At 52.6% G+C, this 24,525-nt stretch overlaps 1 protein-coding gene across 1 annotated transcript in view; it reads left to right on the top strand.

Moving 5' to 3' along the window:
- Positions 1 to 335: 335 nt before the first annotated feature.
- The window catches only part of CRY2 (cryptochrome circadian regulator 2), a 34,811-nt gene continuing 10,621 nt past the window's right edge, over positions 336 to 24,525 (top strand). Inside the window, exons 1-8 of the mRNA XM_075280794.1 lie at positions 336 to 545; positions 6,266 to 6,374; positions 9,285 to 9,427; positions 11,069 to 11,253; positions 11,456 to 11,544; positions 22,926 to 23,066; positions 23,445 to 23,756; positions 24,325 to 24,476. Coding sequence (XP_075136895.1) covers positions 373 to 545; positions 6,266 to 6,374; positions 9,285 to 9,427; positions 11,069 to 11,253; positions 11,456 to 11,544; positions 22,926 to 23,066; positions 23,445 to 23,756; positions 24,325 to 24,476 — 1,304 coding nt within the window. The 5' untranslated portion in view covers positions 336 to 372. The remainder of the gene's footprint in view (positions 546 to 6,265; positions 6,375 to 9,284; positions 9,428 to 11,068; positions 11,254 to 11,455; positions 11,545 to 22,925; positions 23,067 to 23,444; positions 23,757 to 24,324; positions 24,477 to 24,525) is intronic.

Below are 24,525 nucleotides of genomic sequence, written 5' to 3'. Positions count from 1 at the left end.
ATTACCGCAGGCTGTACACACGGCCGCTCTGTCACTATTACCGCAGGCTGTACACACGGCCGGTCTGTCACTATTACCGCAGGCTGTACACACGGCCGGTCTGTCACTATTACCGCAGGCTCCCGTACACACGGCCCCTCTGTCACTATTACCGCAGGCTCCCGTACACACGGCCGCTATGTCACTATTACCGCAGGCTCCTGTACACACATGGCTTACACGTGATCGCGCCTAGCCCCGCCCTATCCTCGCCGCGCCGTCCAATCCCGTTGCTGTCTTGTGTGTGGGCGTGTCCCGGCGGTCACGTGTCTCCGCTGTGCGCGCGGTGTTGTCGCTTCTCCTCAGTGACAGTCGGGGCTCGGTCACACTGCTATGGAGGTCTCCGGGTACGCCGTCAGCTCGGTGCACTGGTTCCGGAAGGGGCTGCGGTTACACGATAACCCGGCTCTGGTGTCCGCCCTGCGGGGGGCGCGCTGTTTGCGCTGCGTCTACATCCTGGACCCCTGGTTCGCGGCCTCCTCCTCCGGCGGGGTCAATAGATGGAGGTAAGTGAGGAGGAGAGAGGGGGGCACCGGGGCAGGTGGGGGGAGGGGGCAGCAGTGGGGAGGTATACATCGCTGGAGTGGGCGTGGTATAATGTGGGGGCGGGGCATCAATTAAGATGGGGGGGGGGGGCATGAGACAGGGGGTGCAAGACCACAGGGCAGGACATAATGGGTGGGTACAGGTGGCAGTAATGTATAGGCTGTGCCCTCATAGCAAGGTGGTTGGTGTAGGGTAGGGGGCGCGGGCTGGTTGGTGAAGGGTAGGGGGTGCGGGCTTGGGGTTGGTATAGGGTAGGGGGTGCAGGCCGGTTGGTGTAAGGTAGGGGGTGCGGGCTGGTATAGGGTAGGGGGTGCGGGCTGGTTGGTATAGGGTAGGGGGTGCGGGCTGGGGGTTGGTATAGGGTAGGGGGTGCGGGCTGGTTGGTATAGGGTAGGGGGTGCAGGCTGGGGGTTGGTGTAGGGTAGGGGATGCGGGCCGGTTGGTGAAGGGTAGGGGGCGCGGGCCGGTTGGTGAAGGGTAGGGGGCGCGGGCCGGTTGGTATAGGGTAGGGGGTGCGGGCCGGTTGGTGAAGGGTAGGGGGCGCGGGCCGGTTGGTATAGGGTAGGGGGTGCGGGCTGGGGGTTGGTATAGGGTAGGGGGTGCGGGCCGGTTGGTGTAGGGTAGGGGGTGCGGGCCGGTTGGTGTAAGGTAGGGGGTGCGGGCCGGTTGGTATAGGGTAGGGGGTGTGGGCTGGGGGTTGGTATAGGGTAGGGGGTGCGGGCTGGGGGTTGGTATAGGGTAGGGGGTGCGGGCCGGTTGGTGTAAGGTAGGGGGTGCGGGCCGGTTGGTATAGGGTAGGGGGTGCGGGCTGGGGGTTGGTATAGGGTAGGGGGTGCGGGCTGGGGGTTGGTATAGGGTAGGGGGTGCGGGCTGGGGGTTGGTATAGGGTAGGGGGTGCGGGCTGGGGGTTGGTATAGGGTAGGGGGTGCGGGCTGGGGGTTGGTATAGGGTAGGGGGTGCGGGCCGGTTGTTGTAGGGTAGGGGGTGCGGGCTTGGGGTTGGTATAGGGTAGGGGGTGCGGGCCGGTTGGTATAGGGTAGGGGGTGCGGGCCGGTTGGTATAGGGTAGGGGGTGCGGGCTGGGGGTTGGTATAGGGTAGGGGGTGCGGGCTGGGGGTTGGTATAGGGTAGGGGGTGCGGGCTGGGGGTTGGTATAGGGTAGGGGGTGCGGGCTGGGGGTTGGTATAGGGTAGGGGGTGCGGGCCGGTTGTTGTAGGGTAGGGGGTGCGGGCTTGGGGTTGGTATAGGGTAGGGGGTGCGGGCCGGTTGGTATAGGGTAGGGGGTGCGGGCCGGTTGGTATAGGGTAGGGGGCGCGGGCCGGTTGGTATAGGGTAGGGGGTGCGGGCTGGTTGGTATACGTCATGTGACGGGCTATGGTGTGTGCACGTTGGCACTAACGTGTTGCAGGTTCCCTGGGGGGCGGGGTCATGTGTTGCGTGTTTGGCGGTGGCTTTAACACATTGTGAACTACCAATCAGCAGGCGGGTGCGTCCTAAGCCGGGCATCTGTGGGGGTTGGTGTTACAGGATCGGGCACACCCAGGAGGGTAGAGATGATTGCCTGTGAGTTAGCAGAGTGGAGTGTGTGTGGCGTGCCTGGCAGACGGGTACAGATGGGGGAGATCAGGGATGATGCCACTGACATGAGCAGGAGAGGTAAGTAGTGGGCACCATGTCTGTGAGCTGTGCAGGGCCCGGGCAGGAGGTGAGCAGGTAGATGTAGCAGAGCTGACTTTGTCCTGTGCCTCTGATGTATTACTATTATCTGTAGTCCTCGGGTAACTCCTCAGCATGGCGCACACTCGGCTCTGCTCTGTCTCCAGGTACATGGGGCGGTACCTGCACTGAGTGGCAGGGGGGGAGGGGGGTACGATCAGCGTCCTGTGTAGTGAAACCTTCAGTCCCTTCCTGATCTTCTCGCCTCCCTCCCACTTCTGAGGGTTTGCTGAATTGTATCCGGTCAGTCCTGTCTGAAGTGAATGCTCTGAATTCCTGGCTGATACATTGTAGCAAGTGACCTGGATAGCAGAGAGGTGTGCGTGTGTGTATATGTATGTACAGTGTTGGCCAAAAGTATTGGCACCCCTGCAGTTCTGTCAGATAATCCTCGGTGTCTTCCAGATAATGATTGCAGTCACAAATTCTTTGGTATTTTCTTCATTTAATTTGTCTTCAATGGAAAACCACAAAAATTATATCCAAATTGGATCTAATTCCACAGCAAACATAAAAATGGGGGTGGACAAAAGTATTGGCGCTGTCTGAAAAATCATGTGACGCTTCTGTAATTAGTGTAATTACCAGCACCTGTTACTTACCTGAGGCACCTAACAGGTGGTGGCAATAACTAAATCACACTTGCAGCCAGTTGAAATGGATTAAAGTTGACTCCACCTCTGTCCTGTGTCCTTGTGTGACCACATTGAGCATGGAGAAAAGAAAGAAGACCAAAGAACTGTCTGAGGACTTGAGAAGCAAAATTGTGAGGAAGCCTGAGCAATCTCAAGGCTACAAGTCCATCTCCAAAGACCTGAATGTTCCTGTGTCTACCGTGCGCAGTGTCATCAAGAAGTGTAAAGCCCATGGCCCTGTGGCTAACCTCCCTAGATGTGGACGCAAAAGAAACATTGACCAGAGATTTCACCGCAAGATTGTGCGGATGGCGGATAAAGAACCTCGACTAACATCCAAACAAGTCCAAGCTGCCCTGCAGTCCGAGGGTACAACAGTGTCACCCCGTACTATCCAGCGTCAGCGTCTGAATGAGAAGGGACTGTATGGGAGGAGACCCAGGAAGACCCCACTTCTTACCCACAGACAGAAGCCAGGCTGGAGTTTGCCAAAACTTACCTGAGAAAGCCAAAACCGTTCTGGAAGAATGTTCTCTGGTCAGAGGAGACAAAAGTAGGAGAAGGCCTCAACATAGAGATTACAGGAAAAGAGAAGAAGACGCCCCCTACAGTCAGACATGGCGGAGGTCCCTGATGGTTTGGGGTTGCTTTGCTGCCTCTGGCACTGGACTGCTTGACCGTGTGCATGGCATTATGAAGTCTGAAGACGACCAACACATTGTGCAGCATCATGTAGGGCCCAGTGTGAGAAAGCGGGGTCTCCCTCAGAGGTCAGGGCTCTTCCAGCAGGACAAGGACCCTGATTATCTGACAGAACTGCAGGGGGACAATACTTTTGGCCAACACAGTACGTGTGTGTGTGTGTGTGTGTGTGTGTGTGTGTGTGTGTCTGTGCATGCGCGCGGCCGCTGCAACTCCAGCTGTGAGAAGGATTTTCAGATGGGTTTTTTGTTTTGTTTTTTTTTGCTTGTGGTCATTACTAAGATTTCCCATCAAGCAGAGAAGATAATATTGGGCAGTGTCACCTGAGGACCCCCGGTCCTTTATTGGGCAGCGGGCACAGAGAAGTCTATGAGTTGGGCCCTGTTCACACAGCCTTGCACCCTGCAGTATCTGTTATTATGGGCCTATTCTATGGCCCTGTGCACACTGCAGGACTTGTTACCGGTCCTTACAGATGATGTGACCCGTACGGTGCTGGTATTGGTGAGTGGGGATTGTCAGGGCCCCTATGAGGGTCTGGGCTTGGGACCTCCGCCTAGGACGTTGCTGCTTTCTGTGTTTCCTGACTGGCTGCCGTTCTCGCTCCTACAGGGGTTGTCACCCAGCTTTCCCAGTGTTGTGATAAATCCTGAGTATTAGCAGATCTAGTGCGACACGTGTGTCCTGCTCGTACGGTGCGGCTGTCGTGTTTCTGCGTTACTAACATTAGTGGCGTCTGAGTACGGTCACCGCACACATAAGTGTAAGTGACATTTCGGGTAGTTAACCCTTCATCAGGACCACTACAGTGACGGCGTCGCCCACCGGAGCCTGGCACTGCCATCAGTGCAGATTTGTGCCCAGGACTCTAGTTGGGTGATGAAGCTTTAAGGCCACGTTCACACAGCCCAGTTTTTAGGTCAGCTTTGCTTTATAGGGTTAATAATGTAATTATTCGTCTTTATAGGGTGCCGAATTCCTGGGCTTGTCGTCTCGTTCGCCGGGTTATGATGGCTCCGCCCCCTCCTGTCCCGCACCTTACATAAGCCCCACACTTGTTCTTGTTTTGTAACCGGCAGGGTTGGCTGCGCGACCTGTGCCAAGACGTCTTCTAGAATCTTCCAGAATTGCGGTTCCCTCTTATCGCGGCGGGATAACTTTCTATCTGTCTCTTTTTCGGTCACTTTTCACAAAAGCAGATGAATAAATGATCGGGTGAAAAAGAGAAAATCACAAAAATGTGAAATCTGGAATCTCGTGTGTCGTCCTGGCCGTTGTCATTCTGTTGCTACAGACCTCGAATGGCATCAAAAATTGTTACACAGTTTTATTATTGTGTGTCAGTCTTTACTGTAGTTCTCACATTCTATTCATGAACCAGGATGTACAGAGCTATACTGTAGGCCCAACCAAAACTAATATACTGGTACCATCAGGACTGGCAAAAAGGGGGTTAAATGGCGGGTGGTAGCCTCCTGGAATCCCCTATAGCACATCATACCCTATACAAGTTTTTTGTTTTTTTTCCCTCTGTAGCAGTTTGCACATTGAGCGTGTCTGCCTTCACCTCGCCACACTGTCCTGACACTTGTGAACATCGCAGGGGTAGACACACAGCCCCGGGCACGTCTGAACAGGAGCCAAGTCACCTTACATAAGTCAGGCCCGGAAGTCTCTTTTATTTTTTTTATTTTTTTTTTGGTTTTCGGCTCTGTGCGTTGTTGAATAAAGTCCAAAAATTTTTGTCATATATCAACAATGGAGGCTTCATGTGCGAGAGAACCAAATCAGCTCTGCTACATCGTATACACTGTAATAATAATACATTTTATTTCTATAGCGCCAACATATTCCGCAGCGCTGTACAATGTGTAGGGTTCAGATACAGACAGACAGAGACATTACAAAGAAAGTCACTTCACACAATGGGACTGAGGGCCCTGCTCGCAAGAGCTTACAGTCTATGAGGTAGAGGGGGTGATATAGGAGGTAGCAGGGGCGGCATTGCTTATACAGGGGTCAGACACTTCTGTAATAGAGGTGACTGTCATTACACAGACATAAGACTTTATGGGCCGTCACCAGTCGTGTCCTGTAACATGTGGATGGAGCTCGGACCTATAAAGTTACCCTGAGATGACATCATATCATGTGGGGGCGGGGACAGAGGAGGGGGAAGGGTTTACGTTAGACATTGTGATCGGCCGCTCTGATAAGATGCGTCTTTAGTTTGCGTCTGAAACTGTAGAAGTTGGGAGTTACTCTTATTGTCCGGGGTAGAGCATTCCAGAGAAGTGGTGCAGCTCGGGAGAAGTCTTGTATACGAGCGGGGGAGGTTCTGATAATAGAGGATGGAAGTGTTAGGTCATTGAGTGAGCGGAGAGCACGGGTTGGGCGGTAGACAGAGATGAGGGAGGAGATGTATGGAGGTGCGGCATTATGGAGAGCCTTGTGGGGGAGGGGGAGAACTTTATATTGTATTCTATAATGAATAGGCAGCCAATGTACATGATTTTCGGATCGGCTGATCCAAACAGTGTTCGCTCATCTCTAGTAGTGACGTCGGTGATATTTGTATTGGTGTTTTTTTGGTTTATAACCTGGCGTGTTGCGTCTTGTCCCCCACAGGTTCCTGCTGCAATCCTTGGAGGATCTGGACTACAGCCTAAGAAAGTTGGGTTCCCGCCTGTTTGTGGTGCGCGGACAGCCGGCCGATGTCTTCCCCAGATTATTTAAGGTGAGTCACTGTAATTGGATCCTCACACAAGGATCGGCCATGGTGAATTTCTCTATGAACCATAAGGTATCAGGCCACAGCTACTCCCTCTCCCCAATCCGCACACATGCACACTCAGCCAGTCACAGGCATCAGTAGTGTCAGCTTGCAGAGGAGCAGCACAGACGTCTAATAGAGTAAAGTCCCCTCTCTGTTGCTACAATGGCGCAGGGTCTCAGATTTTGGCTCTCGCCTCCTGTCGTGTCTGGCCCTTTAATACGCAGACCTTTCCTTTCTTCGCCACCGCTGACGTCGCCTTCCCCGTTTACGTTGAACAATCTGACGGAATAAGAAAGTTTTTCTTCTATTAATAAACCTCCCGATTCCTCCTCGCGGGGTGCGCGCTTCGCCTTCTGCGGGGATGACACTCGCCCCTCTCTCCTGCGCTCATTACAGCAGCAAAATCTTCAGATGTTAAAATTAGAAACCGCCAACGCGGCCCAAAGTCTCGGCAGTCGTACAGAGAGGAGCGGATCGTGTCTGAGCTTCGGGGAATCTCCAAGGAGGGTTATTAATAAGATCTCGGCCTGGAAGATGCGCAGTGTTCTCCGCGGTAATGGATCTCATCCCGACTACTAATCAGCACTAATTACATTACTACGCAGATCCTAAGCCAGTTGTCAGGAGTCGTCTCATCTCACTCGGGTTTGCAAACGGTGCGGATTGGCCCTAAGTAACGGTGGGGTCCCCAGGGTGGTCTGTGATTTGTGATATGGACCCAGACTGTAACGTTCCAGTTCCTGGGAAAGCTGGGTGACGGCCTGTAGAGCAGGCATAGAATAATATTGCACATATATATATTCTCCTATCGGACTCGCCACTCGCTGTTGGATTTGTTACAATGTATCAGTCAAGGGAATCTATTACAGCAGATATACAAGTCCTGCGCTGATACATTGTAACAAACCCTCTGCTTCTGTCCTGTAATGTAGATCTCTGTATTCGGGGACTTGTTCGTATCATTCGTCTCCCTGTACCAGGAATTGGCTCTTTATGGCTTTTAATCCGTCTATAAATAAATGCGCTGTATTACAATTCTCGTCTTCGGCGTCTCTGGTGGCTGATCTGCCGTGTACTCCGGAACGTTCTACATCTGTTAACTATCGCTGGAGGGGATGAGACTGCCACAAACGTGACTGTGCGTGGTCACGAGCGGAGTCTAATCCCCGAGCGCACCGTCAGCCTTTGTCCCTCAGACGTCTGTTCTGCACGACTTCCCCTCTGCAGAGTGTGACCGTGACCTCACAGCCAGGGATTCATCTCACCGGGACTTGTATCTAGGCCATGTACACATTGTGGAGTAAGGGGCCGGTCACTACACGGATGAACAATACAGAACACGCCAATACAGGGATGTGGCATCCACAATCTAGCAGGAAACACATTGTATAGAAAATGGGATAAAAAATTGTAAAGGGAAACCGGGCACTCACCAACCAAAAGTAAAATTTTCAAGCTTTAATTCGTCATCATTAAAAAATGGCACTCAGACAGTATACACAATCGGAGATGGATTAAATGGAATGCAGAGACAATGAAGCAACGACCGTTTCGTGCTAGACGCACTTCATCAGGCTTCCTAAAGTACAGGTGTGTCTACCTGCCCTATATAATGACGTGGGAATCGCACCCACCCCAATATTCTATAACACCAAAACATTTAAAACATGTTAAAAAAAAAATTTCAATGCATTACATTCCTATATACCAACATTTTTCACATTACACAAACTTTATTTTCATTTAACACAGCTTTGTACAACTTTTTTACTCCTCTTTCTTATGCACCGGCCCTTCTATATTTCTTATAGGTCTGGGTAATTTTTAACTCCACCCCCTTAACTCCGCGAGCCTGCAGGACAACTTAGTTTCCGTACAGGTTTGCTAATAGCTGAACCAGTTTGTATGTTATAGCTATTAGCAAACCTGTATGGAAACTAAGTGAGTGAGCACCACCTATATACCACATCACTTTGCCTGCTATTCATACCTTGTTGCCATATATACATTGAGGTGTTGTATTTTAACACAGAACGGTGCCACTACCTTCATATATCTTTTTAGTTTAGAAAATGGGATAAAACCTACATAAATATCACAGCTCTTCCCTTCCTTGGCTCTGATATTACAAGTAGAACAGAGAGATCACCCAGAAGTTCTGCCTTGTCCCCTCCTCTTCACTGTCCTACAGCAGGATCCTACCCCCCCCTCCTCCTCACTGTCCTGCAGCAGGAGCCTCTCCCCATCCTCCTCACTGTCCTGCAGCAGGAGCCTTCTCCTTCTCCTCTTCACTGTCCTGCAGCAGGAGCCTCTCCCCCTCCTCTTCACTGTCCTGCAGCAGGAGCCTCTCCCGTCTTCTCTTCACTGTCCTGCAGCAGGAGCCTCTCCCTTCTCCTCTTCACTGTCCTGCAGCAGGAGCCTCTCCCTTCTCCTCTTCACTGTCCTGCAGCAGGAGCCTCTCCCCCCCTCCTCCTCACTGTCCTGCAGCAGGAGCCTTCTCCTTCTCCTCTTCACTGTCCTGCAGCAGGAGCCTCTCCCCATCCTCTTCACTGTCCTGCAGCAGGAGCCTCTCCCCCTCCTCTTCACTGTCCTGCAGCAGGAGCCTCTCCCGTCTTCTCTTCACTGTCCTGCAGCAGGAGCCTCTCCCTTCTCCTCTTCACTGTCCTGCAGCAGGAGCCTCTCCCCCCCCTCCTCCTCACTGTCCTGCAGCAGGAGCCTTCTCCTTCTCCTCTTCACTGTCCTGCAGCAGGAGCCTCTCCCCATCCTCTTCACTGTCCTGCAGCAGGAGCCTCTCCCCATCCTCTTCACTGTCCTCCCTTGTGCTCATCCTTCTCAGGTCGTTCATCACTTCCTCTCTTCTTGTGTTGGCAGGAATGGGGCGTGAACAGACTGACCTTCGAGTACGACTCTGAGCCATTTGGTAAGGAGCGGGATGCCGCCATTATGAAGTTGGCTAAGGAGGCCGGCGTGGAGGTGATCGTGGAGAATTCGCACACACTGTATGACCTGGACAAGTAAGTCATTCCCTGGGGTCGCCCTCTGTCCGGCTATTAACCCTTTTATCTCTTGGCTAATTGTTATTACATTCCATGGGCGAAGGGAGGGGCACAGAGGGTGAGAGCGGGCAGATGCGTGCTGGGAGATGTAGCCTGTCCACAGCATGTAAATAACAGGGATACAAGGGGCTGCAAGTAAAATAAAGCCAAGCAAAGGCTGCACAAGGGAGCGGCGAGGAGACGGCACGGCCGGGGATGGATCTGCAGATCCCCTTTAAGCAGAGAAACAGGTCGAAGGTCACGCATAACGAAACGTAGCAGAAAAAGAAATCCCAAATAACTCTGTTTTGCCTCCCCATATAACTCCATGCCCTTCTGTTCCTCTTAGACTTCTCCTTTCTGCTTTTGCTTTTTGATGCAGCAAAATTTGCATCAAAAATCTTTCCTGCACTGTGCGACCTCGGCCTTAAAGAGTCTGCAGAGTTTTTCAGCAATCTCTCGCTTTGGTGTTGCTACGTGTCGCCCCTGCACATTCCCTTTCAGCAGCTGGTATGACACCCTGTACATGAGCCACGGATGAGTCTGCGCTCCCTTCCTATGTGAGTCGTGCGTGGTCTGTACTGCCACCTAGTGGGCACTCGCCCTCGGTGTAGTCACGCAGCCTGGCATGTGCTGGCCGGGTATCTGTGCCTGTTCTCTGCAGAGTCTCCGCCCCGCACGTGCAGGGGAGAGGCGTCCTACACATCGCTGGCACACAAATCTGGAACCTGCGCTTGCATAAGTTGTTGACAGCAGACGAGAGTGCGAGGTCTGGCGGTGTAATGAGATTTCCCTCAGCCGGTGCCGGCATTAGTCTTATGTAAATACTCTCCCGTGTCCCACAATGCTTTGCTGCCTCGTACAGCGGGAAAAGTACGCAAGTCTGGTGCTATGGGGCCGAGCGCAGAAGCCGTATACAATATGGATATACCTGAGAGGAACAGTCCGGAGTAATGAGCTGCGGACCCCAAATATACTGCGGGGCATCCAGATATAATACCCCCATGGCATAGCTGGGGCTTCTCCGCATAGAGCAGGGGGGGGGTTAAAATTGACCGCAATTATTCTCATCCCTTCTACAACAATTGGGGGTTTTGTTTCCTCTCGGAGGTTTGAGGCGATTTCCATGGCGTCCGCGCCTCCTCACAATGGAGCAGGATATTCACGGATAATCCAGGACGTGTTTTCTCCTCCCCCTGTGTCAGTGAATTTCTTGTCCATTTGCGTTTCGTTATCGGTTCCTGTATTATGTAGCATGGTGGAAACCGTCAGCAAGTAGGGGAGTAATAGTCATTGTAGACAGAGCAGATCTGTCAGCAGGTTCATGTCGGCGGTTTCCAGGTAGCAACATGAAAATGTTTAGCGCATTGGACGGAGTGGAAACAGACAAAATCCACAAATGAGGTTCAGTATGTTGGCGATGTAGCAGAGCTGTGTTAGTCAACAGATTGTACATGATGTGTATTCCACACAAGCGGTCTGTAACTACATCATCGCCGCTGCGGACACTCTCAGCTTTGCTACATCTGTATGTACAATGCTGATATTGCGATGCGGTTAACTCCTTGTGTGCCGGTGTCCGGCTATTGCTCTGACTTCTTGTGGTCATGTTTCGTGCAGGATTATCGAGCTGAACGGCAGCAGCCCCCCCCTCACCTATAAGAGGTTTCAGGCCATCATCAGCCGCATGGAGCTCCCTCGTAGACCCGTCCCGACCATCACCAGGCAGCAGATGGAGCCCTGCCGGGGCGAGATCAGGAGCACGCACGACGAGACCTATGGGGTGCCATCCTTGGAGGAACTTGGTGAGTCTTCATATCGTAGTCTCATTGTCTCCAATCCATGGCCCACCAACTGAGGACACTACAACTCCCAGCCGGCTGTCAGGGGACGCTTGGAGATGTAGTTTCCTAATGTGTGGCCCTGAGTAAACCTTTTATACCCTCAGTTTGGCAATAGGGGGCGTCACGCAGCTTATTTTACATCATTTATCTACTTTTACATCAGGTTTCCCAAGTGAGAAGCAAGGGGCCGCGGTGTGGCCAGGAGGAGAGACAGAGGCTCTGGCGCGTCTAGACAGACACTTGGAACGGAAGGTACGACCTGTAAGGGAGCAGCAGCGGTTACAGCTCTGCTACATGTACTAGTATAGACCTGCCCTGATGGCACGGAGCGCTGTAGTGCGAGACTCCTCTGTTACAGCTCTGCTACATGTACTAGTATAGACCTGCCCTGACGGCACGGAGCGCTGTAGTGCGAGACTTCTCAGTTACAGCTCTGCTACATGTACTGGAATAGACCTGCCCTGATGGTACGGAGCGCTGTAGTGCGAGACTCCTCTGTTACAGCTCTGCTACATGTACTAGTATAGACCTGCCCTGATGGTACGGAGCGCTGTAGTGCGAGACTTCTCTGTTACAGCTCTGCTACATGTACTGGAATAGACCTGCCCTGATGGTACGGAGCGCTGTAGTGCGAGACTCCTCTGTTACAGCTCTGCTACATGTACTGGAATAGACCTGCCCTGATGGTACGGAGCGCTGTAGTGCGAGACTCCTCTGTTACAGCTCTGCTACATGTACTAGTATAGACCTGCCCTGATGGCACGGAGCGCTGTAGTGCGAGACTTCTCAGTTACAGCTCTGCTACATGTACTGGAATAGACCTGCCCTGACGGCACAGAGCGCTGTAGTGCGAGACATCTCTGTTACAGCTCTGCTACATGTACTGGAATAGACCTGCCCTGATGGTAGAGAGCGCTGTAGTGCGAGACTTCTCAGTTACAGCTCTGCTACATGTACTGGAATAGACCTGCCCTGATGGTACGGAGCGCTGTAGTGCGAGACATCTCTGTTACAGCTCTGCTACATGTACTGGAATAGACCTGCCCTGATGGTACGGAGCGCTGTAGTGCGAGACTTCTCGGTTACAGCTCTGCTACATGTACTAGTATAGACCTGCCCTGACGGTACGGAGCGCTGTAGTGCGAGACCTCTCTGTTACAGCTCTGCTACATGTACTGGAATAGACCTGCCCTGATGGTACGGAGCGCTGTAGTGCGAGACATCTCTGTTACAGCTCTGCTACATGTACTGGAATAGACCTGCCCTGATGGTACGGAGCGCTGTAGTGCGAGACTTCTCTGTTACAGCTCTGCTACATGTACTGGAATAGACCTGCCCTGATGGTACGGAGCGCTGTAGTGCGAGACCTCTCTGTTACAGCTCTGCTACATGTACTGGAATAGACCTGCCCTGATGGTACGGAGCGCTGTAGTGCGAGACTTCTCGGTTACAGCTCTGCTACATGTACTAGTATAGACCTGCCCTGACGGTACGGAGCGCTGTAGTGCGAGACTTCTCTGTTACAGCTCTGCTACATGTACTGGAATAGACCTGCCCTGATGGTACGGAGCGCTGTAGTGCGAGACCTCTCTGTTACAGCTCTGCTACATGTACTGGAATAGACCTGCCCTGATGGTACGGAGCGCTGTAGTGCGAGACATCTCTGTTACAGCTCTGCTACATGTACTGGAATAGACCTGCCCTGATGGTACGGAGCGCTGTAGTGCGAGACTTCTCTGTTACAGCTCTGCTACATGTACTGGAATAGACCTGCCCTGATGGTACGGAGCGCTGTAGTGCGAGACCTCTCTGTTACAGCTCTGCTACATGTACTGGAATAGACCTGCCCTGATGGTACGGAGCGCTGTAGTGCGAGACTTCTCGGTTACAGCTCTGCTACATGTACTAGTATAGACCTGCCCTGACGGTACGGAGCGCTGTAGTGCGAGACCTCTCTGTTACAGCTCTGCTACATGTACTGGAATAGACCTGCCCTGATGGTACGGAGCGCTGTAGTGCGAGACTTCTCTGTTACAGCTCTGCTACATGTACTGGAATAGACCTGCCCTGATGGTACGGAGCGCTGTAGTGCGAGACTTCTCTGTTACAGCTCTGCTACATGTACTGGAATAGACCTGCCCTGATGGTAGAGAGCGCTGTAGTGCGAGACCTCTCTGTTACAGCTCTGCTACATGTACTGGAATAGACCTGCCCTGATGGCACGGAGCGCTGTAGTGCGAGACCTCTCTGTTACAGCTCTGCTACATGTACTGGAATAGACCTGCCCTGATGGTAGAGAGCGCTGTAGTGCGAGACTTCTCTGTTACAGCTCTGCTACATGTACTGGAATAGACCTGCCCTGATGGTAGAGAGCGCTGTAGTGCGAGACTTCTCAGTTACAGCTCTGCTACATGTACTGGAATAGACCTGCCCTGATGGTACGGAGCGCTGTAGTGCGAGACCTCTCTGTTACAGCTCTGCTACATGTACTGGAATAGACCTGCCCTGATGGTACGGAGCGCTGTAGTGTGAGACTTCTCTGTTACAGCTCTGCTACATGTACTGGAATAGACCTGCCCTGATGGCACGGAGCGCTGTAGTGCGAGACCTCTCTGTTACAGCTCTGCTACATGTACTGGAATAGACCTGCCCTGATGGCACGGAGCGCTGTAGTGCGAGACCTCTCTGTTACAGCTCTGCTACATGTACTGGAATAGACCTGCCCTGATGGTACGGAGCGCTGTAGTGCGAGACCTCTCTGTTACAGCTCTGCTACATGTACTGGAATAGACCTGCCCTGATGGCACGGAGCGCTGTAGTGCGAGACTTCTCTGTTACAGCTCTGCTACATGTACTGGAATAGACCTGCCCTGATGGTACGGAGCGCTGTAGTGCGAGACTTCTCTGTTACAGCTCTGCTACATGTACTGGAATAGACCTGCCCTGATGGTACGGAGCGCTGTAGTGCGAGACTTCTCTGTTACAGCTCTGCTACATGTACTGGAATAGACCTGCCCTGATGGCACGGAGCGCTGTAGTGCGAGACCTCTCTGTTACAGCTCTGCTACATGTACTGGAATAGACCTGCCCTGATGGTAGAGAGCGCTGTAGTGCGAGACTTCTCTGTTACAGCTCTGCTACATGTACTGGAATAGACCTGCCCTGATGGCACGGAGCGCTGTAGTGCGAGACTTCTCTGTTACAGCTCTGCTACATGTACTGGAATAGACCTGCCCTGATGGTAGAGAGCGCTGTAGTGCGAGACTTCTCAGTTACAGCTCTGCTACATGTACTAGTATAGACCTGCCCTGATGGTACGGAGCGCTGTAGTGCGAGACTTCTCTGTTACAGCTCTGCTACATGTACTGGAATAGACCTGCCCTGATGGCACGGAGCGCTGTAGTGCGAGACTTCTCTGTTACAGCTCTGCTACATGTACTGGAATAGACCTGCCCTGATGGTACGGAGCGCTGTAGTGCGAGACCTCTCTGTTACAGCTCTGCTACATGTACTAGTATAGACCTGCCCTGATGGTACGGAGCGCTGTAGTGCGAGACTTCTCGGTTACAGCTCTGTTACATGTACTGGAATAGACCTGCCCTGATGGTAGAGAGCGCTGTAGTGCGAGACCTCTCTGTTACAGCTCTGCTACATGTACTGGAATAGACCTGCCCTGATGGCACGGAGCGCTGTAGTGCGAGACTTCTCTGTTACAGCTCTGCTACATGTACTGGAATAGACCTGCCCTGACGGTACGGAGCGCTGTAGTGCGAGACTTCTCTGTTACAGCTCTGCTACATGTACTGGAATAGACCTGCCCTGATGGCACGGAGCGCTGTAGTGCGAGACCTCTCTGTTACAGCTCTGCTACATGTACTGGAATAGACCTGCCCTGATGGTAGAGAGCGCTGTAGTGCGAGACTTCTCTGTTACAGCTCTGCTACATGTACTGGAATAGACCTGCCCTGATGGTACGGAGCGCTGTAGTGCGAGACTTCTCTGTTACAGCTCTGCTACATGTACTGGAATAGACCTGCCCTGATGGTAGAGAGCGCTGTAGTGCGAGACTTCTCAGTTACAGCTCTGCTACATGTACTGGAATAGACCTGCCCTGATGGTACGGAGCGCTGTAGTGCGAGACCTCTCTGTTACAGCTCTGCTACATGTACTGGAATAGACCTGCCCTGATGGTACGGAGCGCTGTAGTGCGAGACCTCTCTGTTACAGCTCTGCTACATGTACTAGTATAGACCTGCCCTGATGGTACGGAGCGCTGTAGTGCGAGACTTCTCTGTTACAGCTCTGCTACATGTACTGGAATAGACCTGCCCTGACGGTACGGAGCGCTGTAGTGCGAGACCTCTCTGTTACAGCTCTGCTACATGTACTGGAATAGACCTGCCCTGATGGTACGGAGCGCTGTAGTGCGAGACTTCTCTGTTACAGCTCTGCTACATGTACTGGAATAGACCTGCCCTGATGGTAGAGAGCGCTGTAGTGCGAGACTTCTCAGTTACAGCTCTGCTACATGTACTGGAATAGACCTGCCCTGATGGTACGGAGCGCTGTAGTGCGAGACCTCTCTGTTACAGCTCTGCTACATGTACTGGAATAGACCTGCCCTGATGGTACGGAGCGCTGTAGTGTGAGACTTCTCTGTTACAGCTCTGCTACATGTACTGGAATAGACCTGCCCTGATGGCACGGAGCGCTGTAGTGCGAGACCTCTCTGTTACAGCTCTGCTACATGTACTGGAATAGACCTGCCCTGATGGTAGAGAGCGCTGTAGTGCGAGACCTCTCTGTTACAGCTCTGCTACATGTACTGGAATAGACCTGCCCTGATGGTACGGAGCGCTGTAGTGCGAGACTTCTCTGTTACAGCTCTGCTACATGTACTGGAATAGACCTGCCCTGATGGTACGGAGCGCTGTAGTGCGAGACTTCTCTGTTACAGCTCTGCTACATGTACTGGAATAGACCTGCCCTGACGGTACGGAGCGCTGTAGTGCGAGACTTCTCTGTTACAGCTCTGCTACATGTACTGGAATAGACCTGCCCTGATGGTACGGAGCGCTGTAGTGCGAGACTCCTCTGTTACAGCTCTGCTACATGTACTAGTATAGACCTGCCCTGATGGCACGGAGCGCTGTAGTGCGAGACTTCTCAGTTACAGCTCTGCTACATGTACTGGAATAGACCTGCCCTGACGGCACAGAGCGCTGTAGTGCGAGACATCTCTGTTACAGCTCTGCTACATGTACTGGAATAGACCTGCCCTGATGGTAGAGAGCGCTGTAGTGCGAGACTTCTCAGTTACAGCTCTGCTACATGTACTGGAATAGACCTGCCCTGATGGTACGGAGCGCTGTAGTGCGAGACATCTCTGTTACAGCTCTGCTACATGTACTGGAATAGACCTGCCCTGATGGTACGGAGCGCTGTAGTGCGAGACTTCTCGGTTACAGCTCTGCTACATGTACTAGTATAGACCTGCCCTGACGGTACGGAGCGCTGTAGTGCGAGACCTCTCTGTTACAGCTCTGCTACATGTACTGGAATAGACCTGCCCTGATGGTACGGAGCGCTGTAGTGCGAGACATCTCTGTTACAGCTCTGCTACATGTACTGGAATAGACCTGCCCTGATGGTACGGAGCGCTGTAGTGCGAGACTTCTCTGTTACAGCTCTGCTACATGTACTGGAATAGACCTGCCCTGATGGTACGGAGCGCTGTAGTGCGAGACCTCTCTGTTACAGCTCTGCTACATGTACTGGAATAGACCTGCCCTGATGGTACGGAGCGCTGTAGTGCGAGACTTCTCGGTTACAGCTCTGCTACATGTACTAGTATAGACCTGCCCTGACGGTACGGAGCGCTGTAGTGCGAGACCTCTCTGTTACAGCTCTGCTACATGTACTGGAATAGACCTGCCCTGATGGTACGGAGCGCTGTAGTGCGAGACTTCTCTGTTACAGCTCTGCTACATGTACTGGAATAGACCTGCCCTGATGGCACGGAGCGCTGTAGTGCGAGACCTCTCTGTTACAGCTCTGCTACATGTACTGGAATAGACCTGCCCTGATGGTAGAGAGCGCTGTAGTGCGAGACTTCTCTGTTACAGCTCTGCTACATGTACTGGAATAGACCTGCCCTGATGGTACGGAGCGCTGTAGTGCGAGACTTCTCTGTTACAGCTCTGCTACATGTACTGGAATAGACCTGCCCTGATGGTAGAGAGCGCTGTAGTGCGAGACTTCTCAGTTACAGCTCTGCTACATGTACTGGAATAGACCTGCCCTGATGGTACGGAGCGCTGTAGTGCGAGACCTCTCTGTTACAGCTCTGCTACATGTACTGGAATAGACCTGCCCTGATGGTACGGAGCGCTGTAGTGTGAGACTTCTCTGTTACAGCTCTGCTACATGTACTGGAATAGACCTGCCCTGATGGCACGGAGCGCTGTAGTGCGAGACCTCTCTGTTACAGCTCTGCTACATGTACTGGAATAGACCTGCCCTGATGGCACGGAGCGCTGTAGTGCGAGACCTCTCTGTTACAGCTCTGCTACATGTACTGGAATAGACCTGCCCTGATGGTACGGAGCGCTGTAGTGCGAGACTTCTCTGTTACAGCTCTGCTACATGTACTGGAATAGACCTGCCCTGATGGTACGGAGCGCTGTAGTGCGAGACTTCTCTGTTACAGCTCTGCTACATGTACTGGAATAGACCTGCCCTGATGGCACGGAGCGCTGTAGTGCGAGACCTCTCTGTTACAGCTCTGCTACATGTACTGGAATAGACCTGCCCTGATGGTAGAGAGCGCTGTAGTGCGAGACTTCTCAGTTACAGCTCTGCTACATGTACTGGAATAGACCTGCCCTGATGGTAGAGAGCGCTGTAGTGCGAGACTTCTCGGTTACAGCTCTGCTACATGTACTGGAATAGACCTGCCCTGATGGTAGAGAGCGCTGTAGTGCGAGACTTCTCAGTTACAGCTCTGCTACATGTACTGGAATAGACCTGCCCTGATGGTACGGAGCGCTGTAGTGCGAGACCTCTCTGTTACAGCTCTGCTACATGTACTGGAATAGACCTGCCCTGACGGTACGGAGCGCTGTAGTGCGAGACTTCTCTGTTACAGCTCTGCTACATGTACTAGTATAGACCTGCCCTGATGGTACGGAGCGCTGTAGTGCGAGACTTCTCGGTTACAGCTCTGTTACATGTACTGGAATAGACCTGCCCTGATGGTAGAGAGCGCTGTAGTGCGAGACCTCTCTGTTACAGCTCTGCTACATGTACTGGAATAGACCTGCCCTGATGGCACGGAGCGCTGTAGTGCGAGACTTCTCTGTTACAGCTCTGCTACATGTACTGGAATAGACCTGCCCTGATGGCACGGAGCGCTGTAGTGCGAGACCTCTCTGTTACAGCTCTGCTACATGTACTGGAATAGACCTGCCCTGACGGTACGGAGCGCTGTAGTGCGAGACTTCTCTGTTACAGCTCTGCTACATGTACTAGTATAGACCTGCCCTGATGGTACGGAGCGCTGTAGTGCGAGACTTCTCGGTTACAGCTCTGTTACATGTACTGGAATAGACCTGCCCTGATGGCACGGAGCGCTGTAGTGCGAGACCTCTCTGTTACAGCTCTGCTACATGTACTGGAATAGACCTGCCCTGATGGTAGAGAGCGCTGTAGTGCGAGACCTCTCTGTTACAGCTCTGCTACATGTACTGGAATAGACCTGCCCTGACGGTACGGAGCGCTGTAGTGCGAGACTTCTCTGTTACAGCTCTGCTACATGTACTGGAATAGACCTGCCCTGATGGCACGGAGCGCTGTAGTGCGAGACCTCTCTGTTACAGCTCTGCTACATGTACTGGAATAGACCTGCCCTGATGGTAGAGAGCGCTGTAGTGCGAGACTTCTCTGTTACAGCTCTGCTACATGTACTGGAATAGACCTGCCCTGATGGTACGGAGCGCTGTAGTGCGAGACTTCTCTGTTACAGCTCTGCTACATGTACTGGAATAGACCTGCCCTGATGGTAGAGAGCGCTGTAGTGCGAGACTTCTCAGTTACAGCTCTGCTACATGTACTGGAATAGACCTGCCCTGATGGTACGGAGCGCTGTAGTGCGAGACCTCTCTGTTACAGCTCTGCTACATGTACTGGAATAGACCTGCCCTGACGGTACGGAGCGCTGTAGTGCGAGACTTCTCTGTTACAGCTCTGCTACATGTACTGGAATAGACCTGCCCTGATGGTACGGAGCGCTGTAGTGCGAGACTTCTCTGTTACAGCTCTGCTACATGTACTGGAATAGACCTGCCCTGATGGTAGAGAGCGCTGTAGTGCGAGACTTCTCAGTTACAGCTCTGCTACATGTACTGGAATAGACCTGCCCTGATGGTACGGAGCGCTGTAGTGCGAGACTTCTCTGTTACAGCTCTGCTACATGTACTGGAATAGACCTGCCCTGATGGTAGAGAGCGCTGTAGTGCGAGACCTCTCTGTTACAGCTCTGCTACATGTACTGGAATAGACCTGCCCTGATGGTACGGAGCGCTGTAGTGCGAGACCTCTCTGTTACAGCTCTGCTACATGTACTGGAATAGACCTGCCCTGATGGTACGGAGCGCTGTAGTGTGAGACTTCTCTGTTACAGCTCTGCTACATGTACTGGAATAGACCTGCCCTGATGGCACGGAGCGCTGTAGTGCGAGACCTCTCTGTTACAGCTCTGCTACATGTACTGGAATAGACCTGCCCTGATGGTAGAGAGCGCTGTAGTGCGAGACCTCTCTGTTACAGCTCTGCTACATGTACTGGAATAGACCTGCCCTGATGGCACGGAGCGCTGTAGTGCGAGACTTCTCTGTTACAGCTCTGCTACATGTACTGGAATAGACCTGCCCTGACGGTACGGAGCGCTGTAGTGCGAGACTTCTCTGTTACAGCTCTGCTACATGTACTGGAATAGACCTGCCCTGATGGTACGGAGCGCTGTAGTGCGAGACTTCTCTGTTACAGCTCTGCTACATGTACTAGTATAGACCTGCCCTGATGGTACGGAGCGCTGTAGTGCGAGACTTCTCTGTTACAGCTCTGCTACATGTACTGGAATAGACCTGCCCTGATGGTACGGAGCGCTGTAGTGCGAGACTTCTCGGTTACAGCTCTGCTACATGTACTGGAATAGACCTGCCCTGATGGTACGGAGCGCTGTAGTGCGAGACTTCTCTGTTACAGCTCTGCTACATGTACTGGAATAGACCTGCCCTGATGGTACGGAGCGCTGTAGTGCGAGACCTCTCTGTTACAGCTCTGCTACATGTACTGGAATAGACCTGCCCTGATGGCACGGAGCGCTGTAGTGCGAGACTTCTCTGTTACAGCTCTGCTACATGTACTGGAATAGACCTGCCCTGATGGCACGGAGCGCTGTAGTGCGAGACTTCTCGGTTACAGCTCTGTTACATGTACTGGAATAGACCTGCCCTGATGGCACGGAGCGCTGTAGTGCGAGACTTCTCTGTTACAGCTCTGCTACATGTACTGGAATAGACCTGCCCTGATGGCACGGAGCGCTGTAGTGCGAGACCTCTCTGTTACAGCTCTGCTACATGTACTAGAATAGACCTGCCCTGATGGTAGAGAGCGCTGTAGTGCGAGACTTCTCTGTTACAGCTCTGCTACATGTACTGGAATAGACCTGCCCTGATGGTACGGAGCGCTGTAGTGCGAGACTTCTCGGTTACAGCTCTGCTACATGTACTGGAATAGACCTGCCCTGATGGTACGGAGCGCTGTAGTGCGAGACTTCTCTGTTACAGCTCTGCTACATGTACTAGTATAGACCTGCCCTGACGGTACGGAGCGCTGTAGTGCGAGACTTCTCGGTTACAGCTCTGCTACATGTACTGGAATAGACCTGCCCTGATGGTACGGAGCGCTGTAGTGCGAGACTTCTCTGTTACAGCTCTGCTACATGTACTGGAATAGACCTGCCCTGATGGTACGGAGCGCTGTAGTGCGAGACTTCTCTGTTACAGCTCTGCTACATGTACTGGAATAGACCTGCCCTGATGGTAGAGAGCGCTGTAGTGCGAGACTTCTCAGTTACAGCTCTGCTACATGTACTGGAATAGACCTGCCCTGATGGTACGGAGCGCTGTAGTGCGAGACCTCTCTGTTACAGCTCTGCTACATGTACTGGAATAGACCTGCCCTGATGGTACGGAGCGCTGTAGTGCGAGACTTCTCTGTTACAGCTCTGCTACATGTACTAGTATAGACCTGCCCTGATGGTACGGAGCGCTGTAGTGCGAGACTTCTCTGTTACAGCTCTGCTACATGTACTGGAATAGACCTGCCCTGATGGTACGGAGCGCTGTAGTGCGAGACTTCTCTGTTACAGCTCTGCTACATGTACTAGTATAGACCTGCCCTGATGGCACGGAGCGCTGTAGTGCGAGACTTCTCTGTTACAGCTCTGCTACATGTACTGGAATAGACCTGCCCTGATGGTACGGAGCGCTGTAGTGCGAGACTTCTCGGTTACAGCTCTGCTACATGTACTGGAATAGACCTGCCCTGATGGTACGGAGCGCTGTAGTGCGAGACTTCTCTGTTACAGCTCTGCTACATGTACTGGAATAGACCTGCCCTGATGGTACGGAGCGCTGTAGTGCGAGACCTCTCTGTTACAGCTCTGCTACATGTACTGGAATAGACCTGCCCTGATGGCACGGAGCGCTGTAGTGCGAGACTTCTCTGTTACAGCTCTGCTACATGTACTGGAATAGACCTGCCCTGATGGCACGGAGCGCTGTAGTGCGAGACTTCTCTGTTACAGCTCTGCTACATGTACTGGAATAGACCTGCCCTGATGGCACGGAGCGCTGTAGTGCGAGACTTCTCTGTTACAGCTCTGTTACATGTACTGGAATAGACCTGCCCTGATGGCACGGAGCGCTGTAGTGCGAGACTTCTCTGTTACAGCTCTGCTACATGTACTGGAATAGACCTGCCCTGATGGTACGGAGCGCTGTAGTGCGAGACTTCTCTGTTACAGCTCTGCTACATGTACTGGAATAGACCTGCCCTGATGGTACGGAGCGCTGTAGTGCGAGACTTCTCTGTTACAGCTCTGCTACATGTACTGGAATAGACCTGCCCTGACGGTACGGAGCGCTGTAGTGCGAGACCTCTCTGTTACAGCTCTGCTACATGTACTAGAATAGACCTGCCCTGATGGTAGAGAGCGCTGTAGTGCGAGACTTCTCTGTTACAGCTCTGCTACATGTACTGGAATAGACCTGCCCTGATGGTACGGAGCGCTGTAGTGCGAGACTTCTCTGTTACAGCTCTGCTACATGTACTAGTATAGACCTGCCCTGACGGTACGGAGCGCTGTAGTGCGAGACTTCTCGGTTACAGCTCTGCTACATGTACTGGAATAGACCTGCCCTGATGGTACGGAGCGCTGTAGTGCGAGACTCCTCTGTTACAGCTCTGCTACATGTACTGGAATAGACCTGCCCTGATGGTACGGAGCGCTGTAGTGCGAGACTCCTCGGTTCTCTGCTCGGCTTATGTTGTTTTCTTCTATTTTCCAGGCTTGGGTGGCAAATTATGAGCGACCTCGAATGAACGCCAACTCTCTGCTGGCGAGTCCGACTGGTCTGAGTCCTTACCTGCGGTTCGGCTGCTTGTCATGTCGCCTCTTCTACTACAGACTACAGGAGCTGTATCAGAAGGTGAGGGGCAGCAAATATAGATGTGCATGATGGAGGAGGAGGAGGGTAGATATAGGTGGTGGAGGAGGAGGGTATATACAGGTGGTAGAGGAGGAGGGTAGATATAGGTGGGGTGGAGGAGGGTAGATATAGGTGGGGGAGGAGGTGGGTAGATATAGGTGGGGGAGGAGGAGGGTAGATATAGGTGGGGGAGGAGGAGGGTAGATATAGGTGGTGGTGGAGGAGGAGGGTAGATATAGGTGGTGTGGAGGAGGAGGGTAGATATAGGTGGTGGTGGAGGAGGAGGGTAGATATAGGTGGTGGTGGAGGAGGAGGGTAGATATAGGTGGATGCATATTGATGTCTTCCCATTTTGACTCTCTATTCGCTCCATTATAGGTGAAGAAGAACAGTCTTCCCCCGCTCTCCCTGTACGGTCAGCTCCTCTGGAGGGAGTTCTTTTACACGGCCGCCACCAACAACCCCAAATTCGACCAAATGGAAGGGAATCCAATCTGTGTGCAAATTCCCTGGGACCGGAACCCTGAGGCCTTGGCCAAGTGGGCAGAGGGGAAGACGGGGTTCCCATGGATTGATGCCATCATGACCCAGCTGAGACAAGAAGGCTGGATCCATCACCTGGCCCGACACGCCGTGGCCTGCTTCCTGACCCGGGGCGATCTCTGGAACAGCTGGGAATGTGGAGTGAAGGTGAGTCTGCCCCCTGCTGTGACCCCCAGGCTATGACATCACCTAGTCATGGCAGGTTATTATTTAGCTGACTGCTGGTCATACCTCAGTGCTGGGGGCTATTTCTGGATCTGTGTTGTATTAGTCGGTGTAAGAAGGTTAGAGGGGTCATCCAAGGTCACAGCGTCACCTGGTACCTGACTGTGTCTGTGGCATCGCACCCGGCCTGCAGTACTGCACACAGCCTAGTGGTGGAGCTCTTCTAATCTCCTTTCTTACTTTGCACATCTGCATCAGATCCCCAATATACTTCGTGCACTGATAGCCTTTAGGGTGAATTCACACACTGCAATATGGATTCAGCACTGAGATTCTGCGACAGTTTCCATCAGTGTGTACAGGGGGTTATCTGTCATACATGGGGGAAATCTGCAGCAAATCCTCATGTAACACCCCCCATACGGCCGCGGTGGATGTGTCTGTAGTGAGCTCAGGACTTGATGATAAATCTGATTGCAGCGCTCCGTGGGATGGAGGGGAGGTCTCTGCCCCCAATTCCGGATATTAACCCCTCTTTCCCCGTCTCCAGGTGTTTGATGAGCTGCTGCTGGATGCAGACTTCAGTGTGAACGCCGGCAGCTGGATGTGGCTGTCATGTAGCGCCTTCTTCCAGCAGTTCTTCCATTGCTATTGTCCGGTGGGATTTGGAAGACGGACGGACCCCAGTGGAGACTATGTCAGGTATGATGGGTGTGAGTACACGAGTGTGTCGGGTATGATGGGTGTGAGT

Source organism: Leptodactylus fuscus, chromosome 7 (genome assembly GCF_031893055.1).
Source record: "Leptodactylus fuscus isolate aLepFus1 chromosome 7, aLepFus1.hap2, whole genome shotgun sequence".
Lineage (NCBI taxonomy): Eukaryota > Metazoa > Chordata > Amphibia > Anura > Leptodactylidae > Leptodactylus > Leptodactylus fuscus.
The sequence above is the reverse complement of the archived record's forward strand: the minus strand, read 5'-3'. Positions and strand labels throughout refer to the sequence as shown.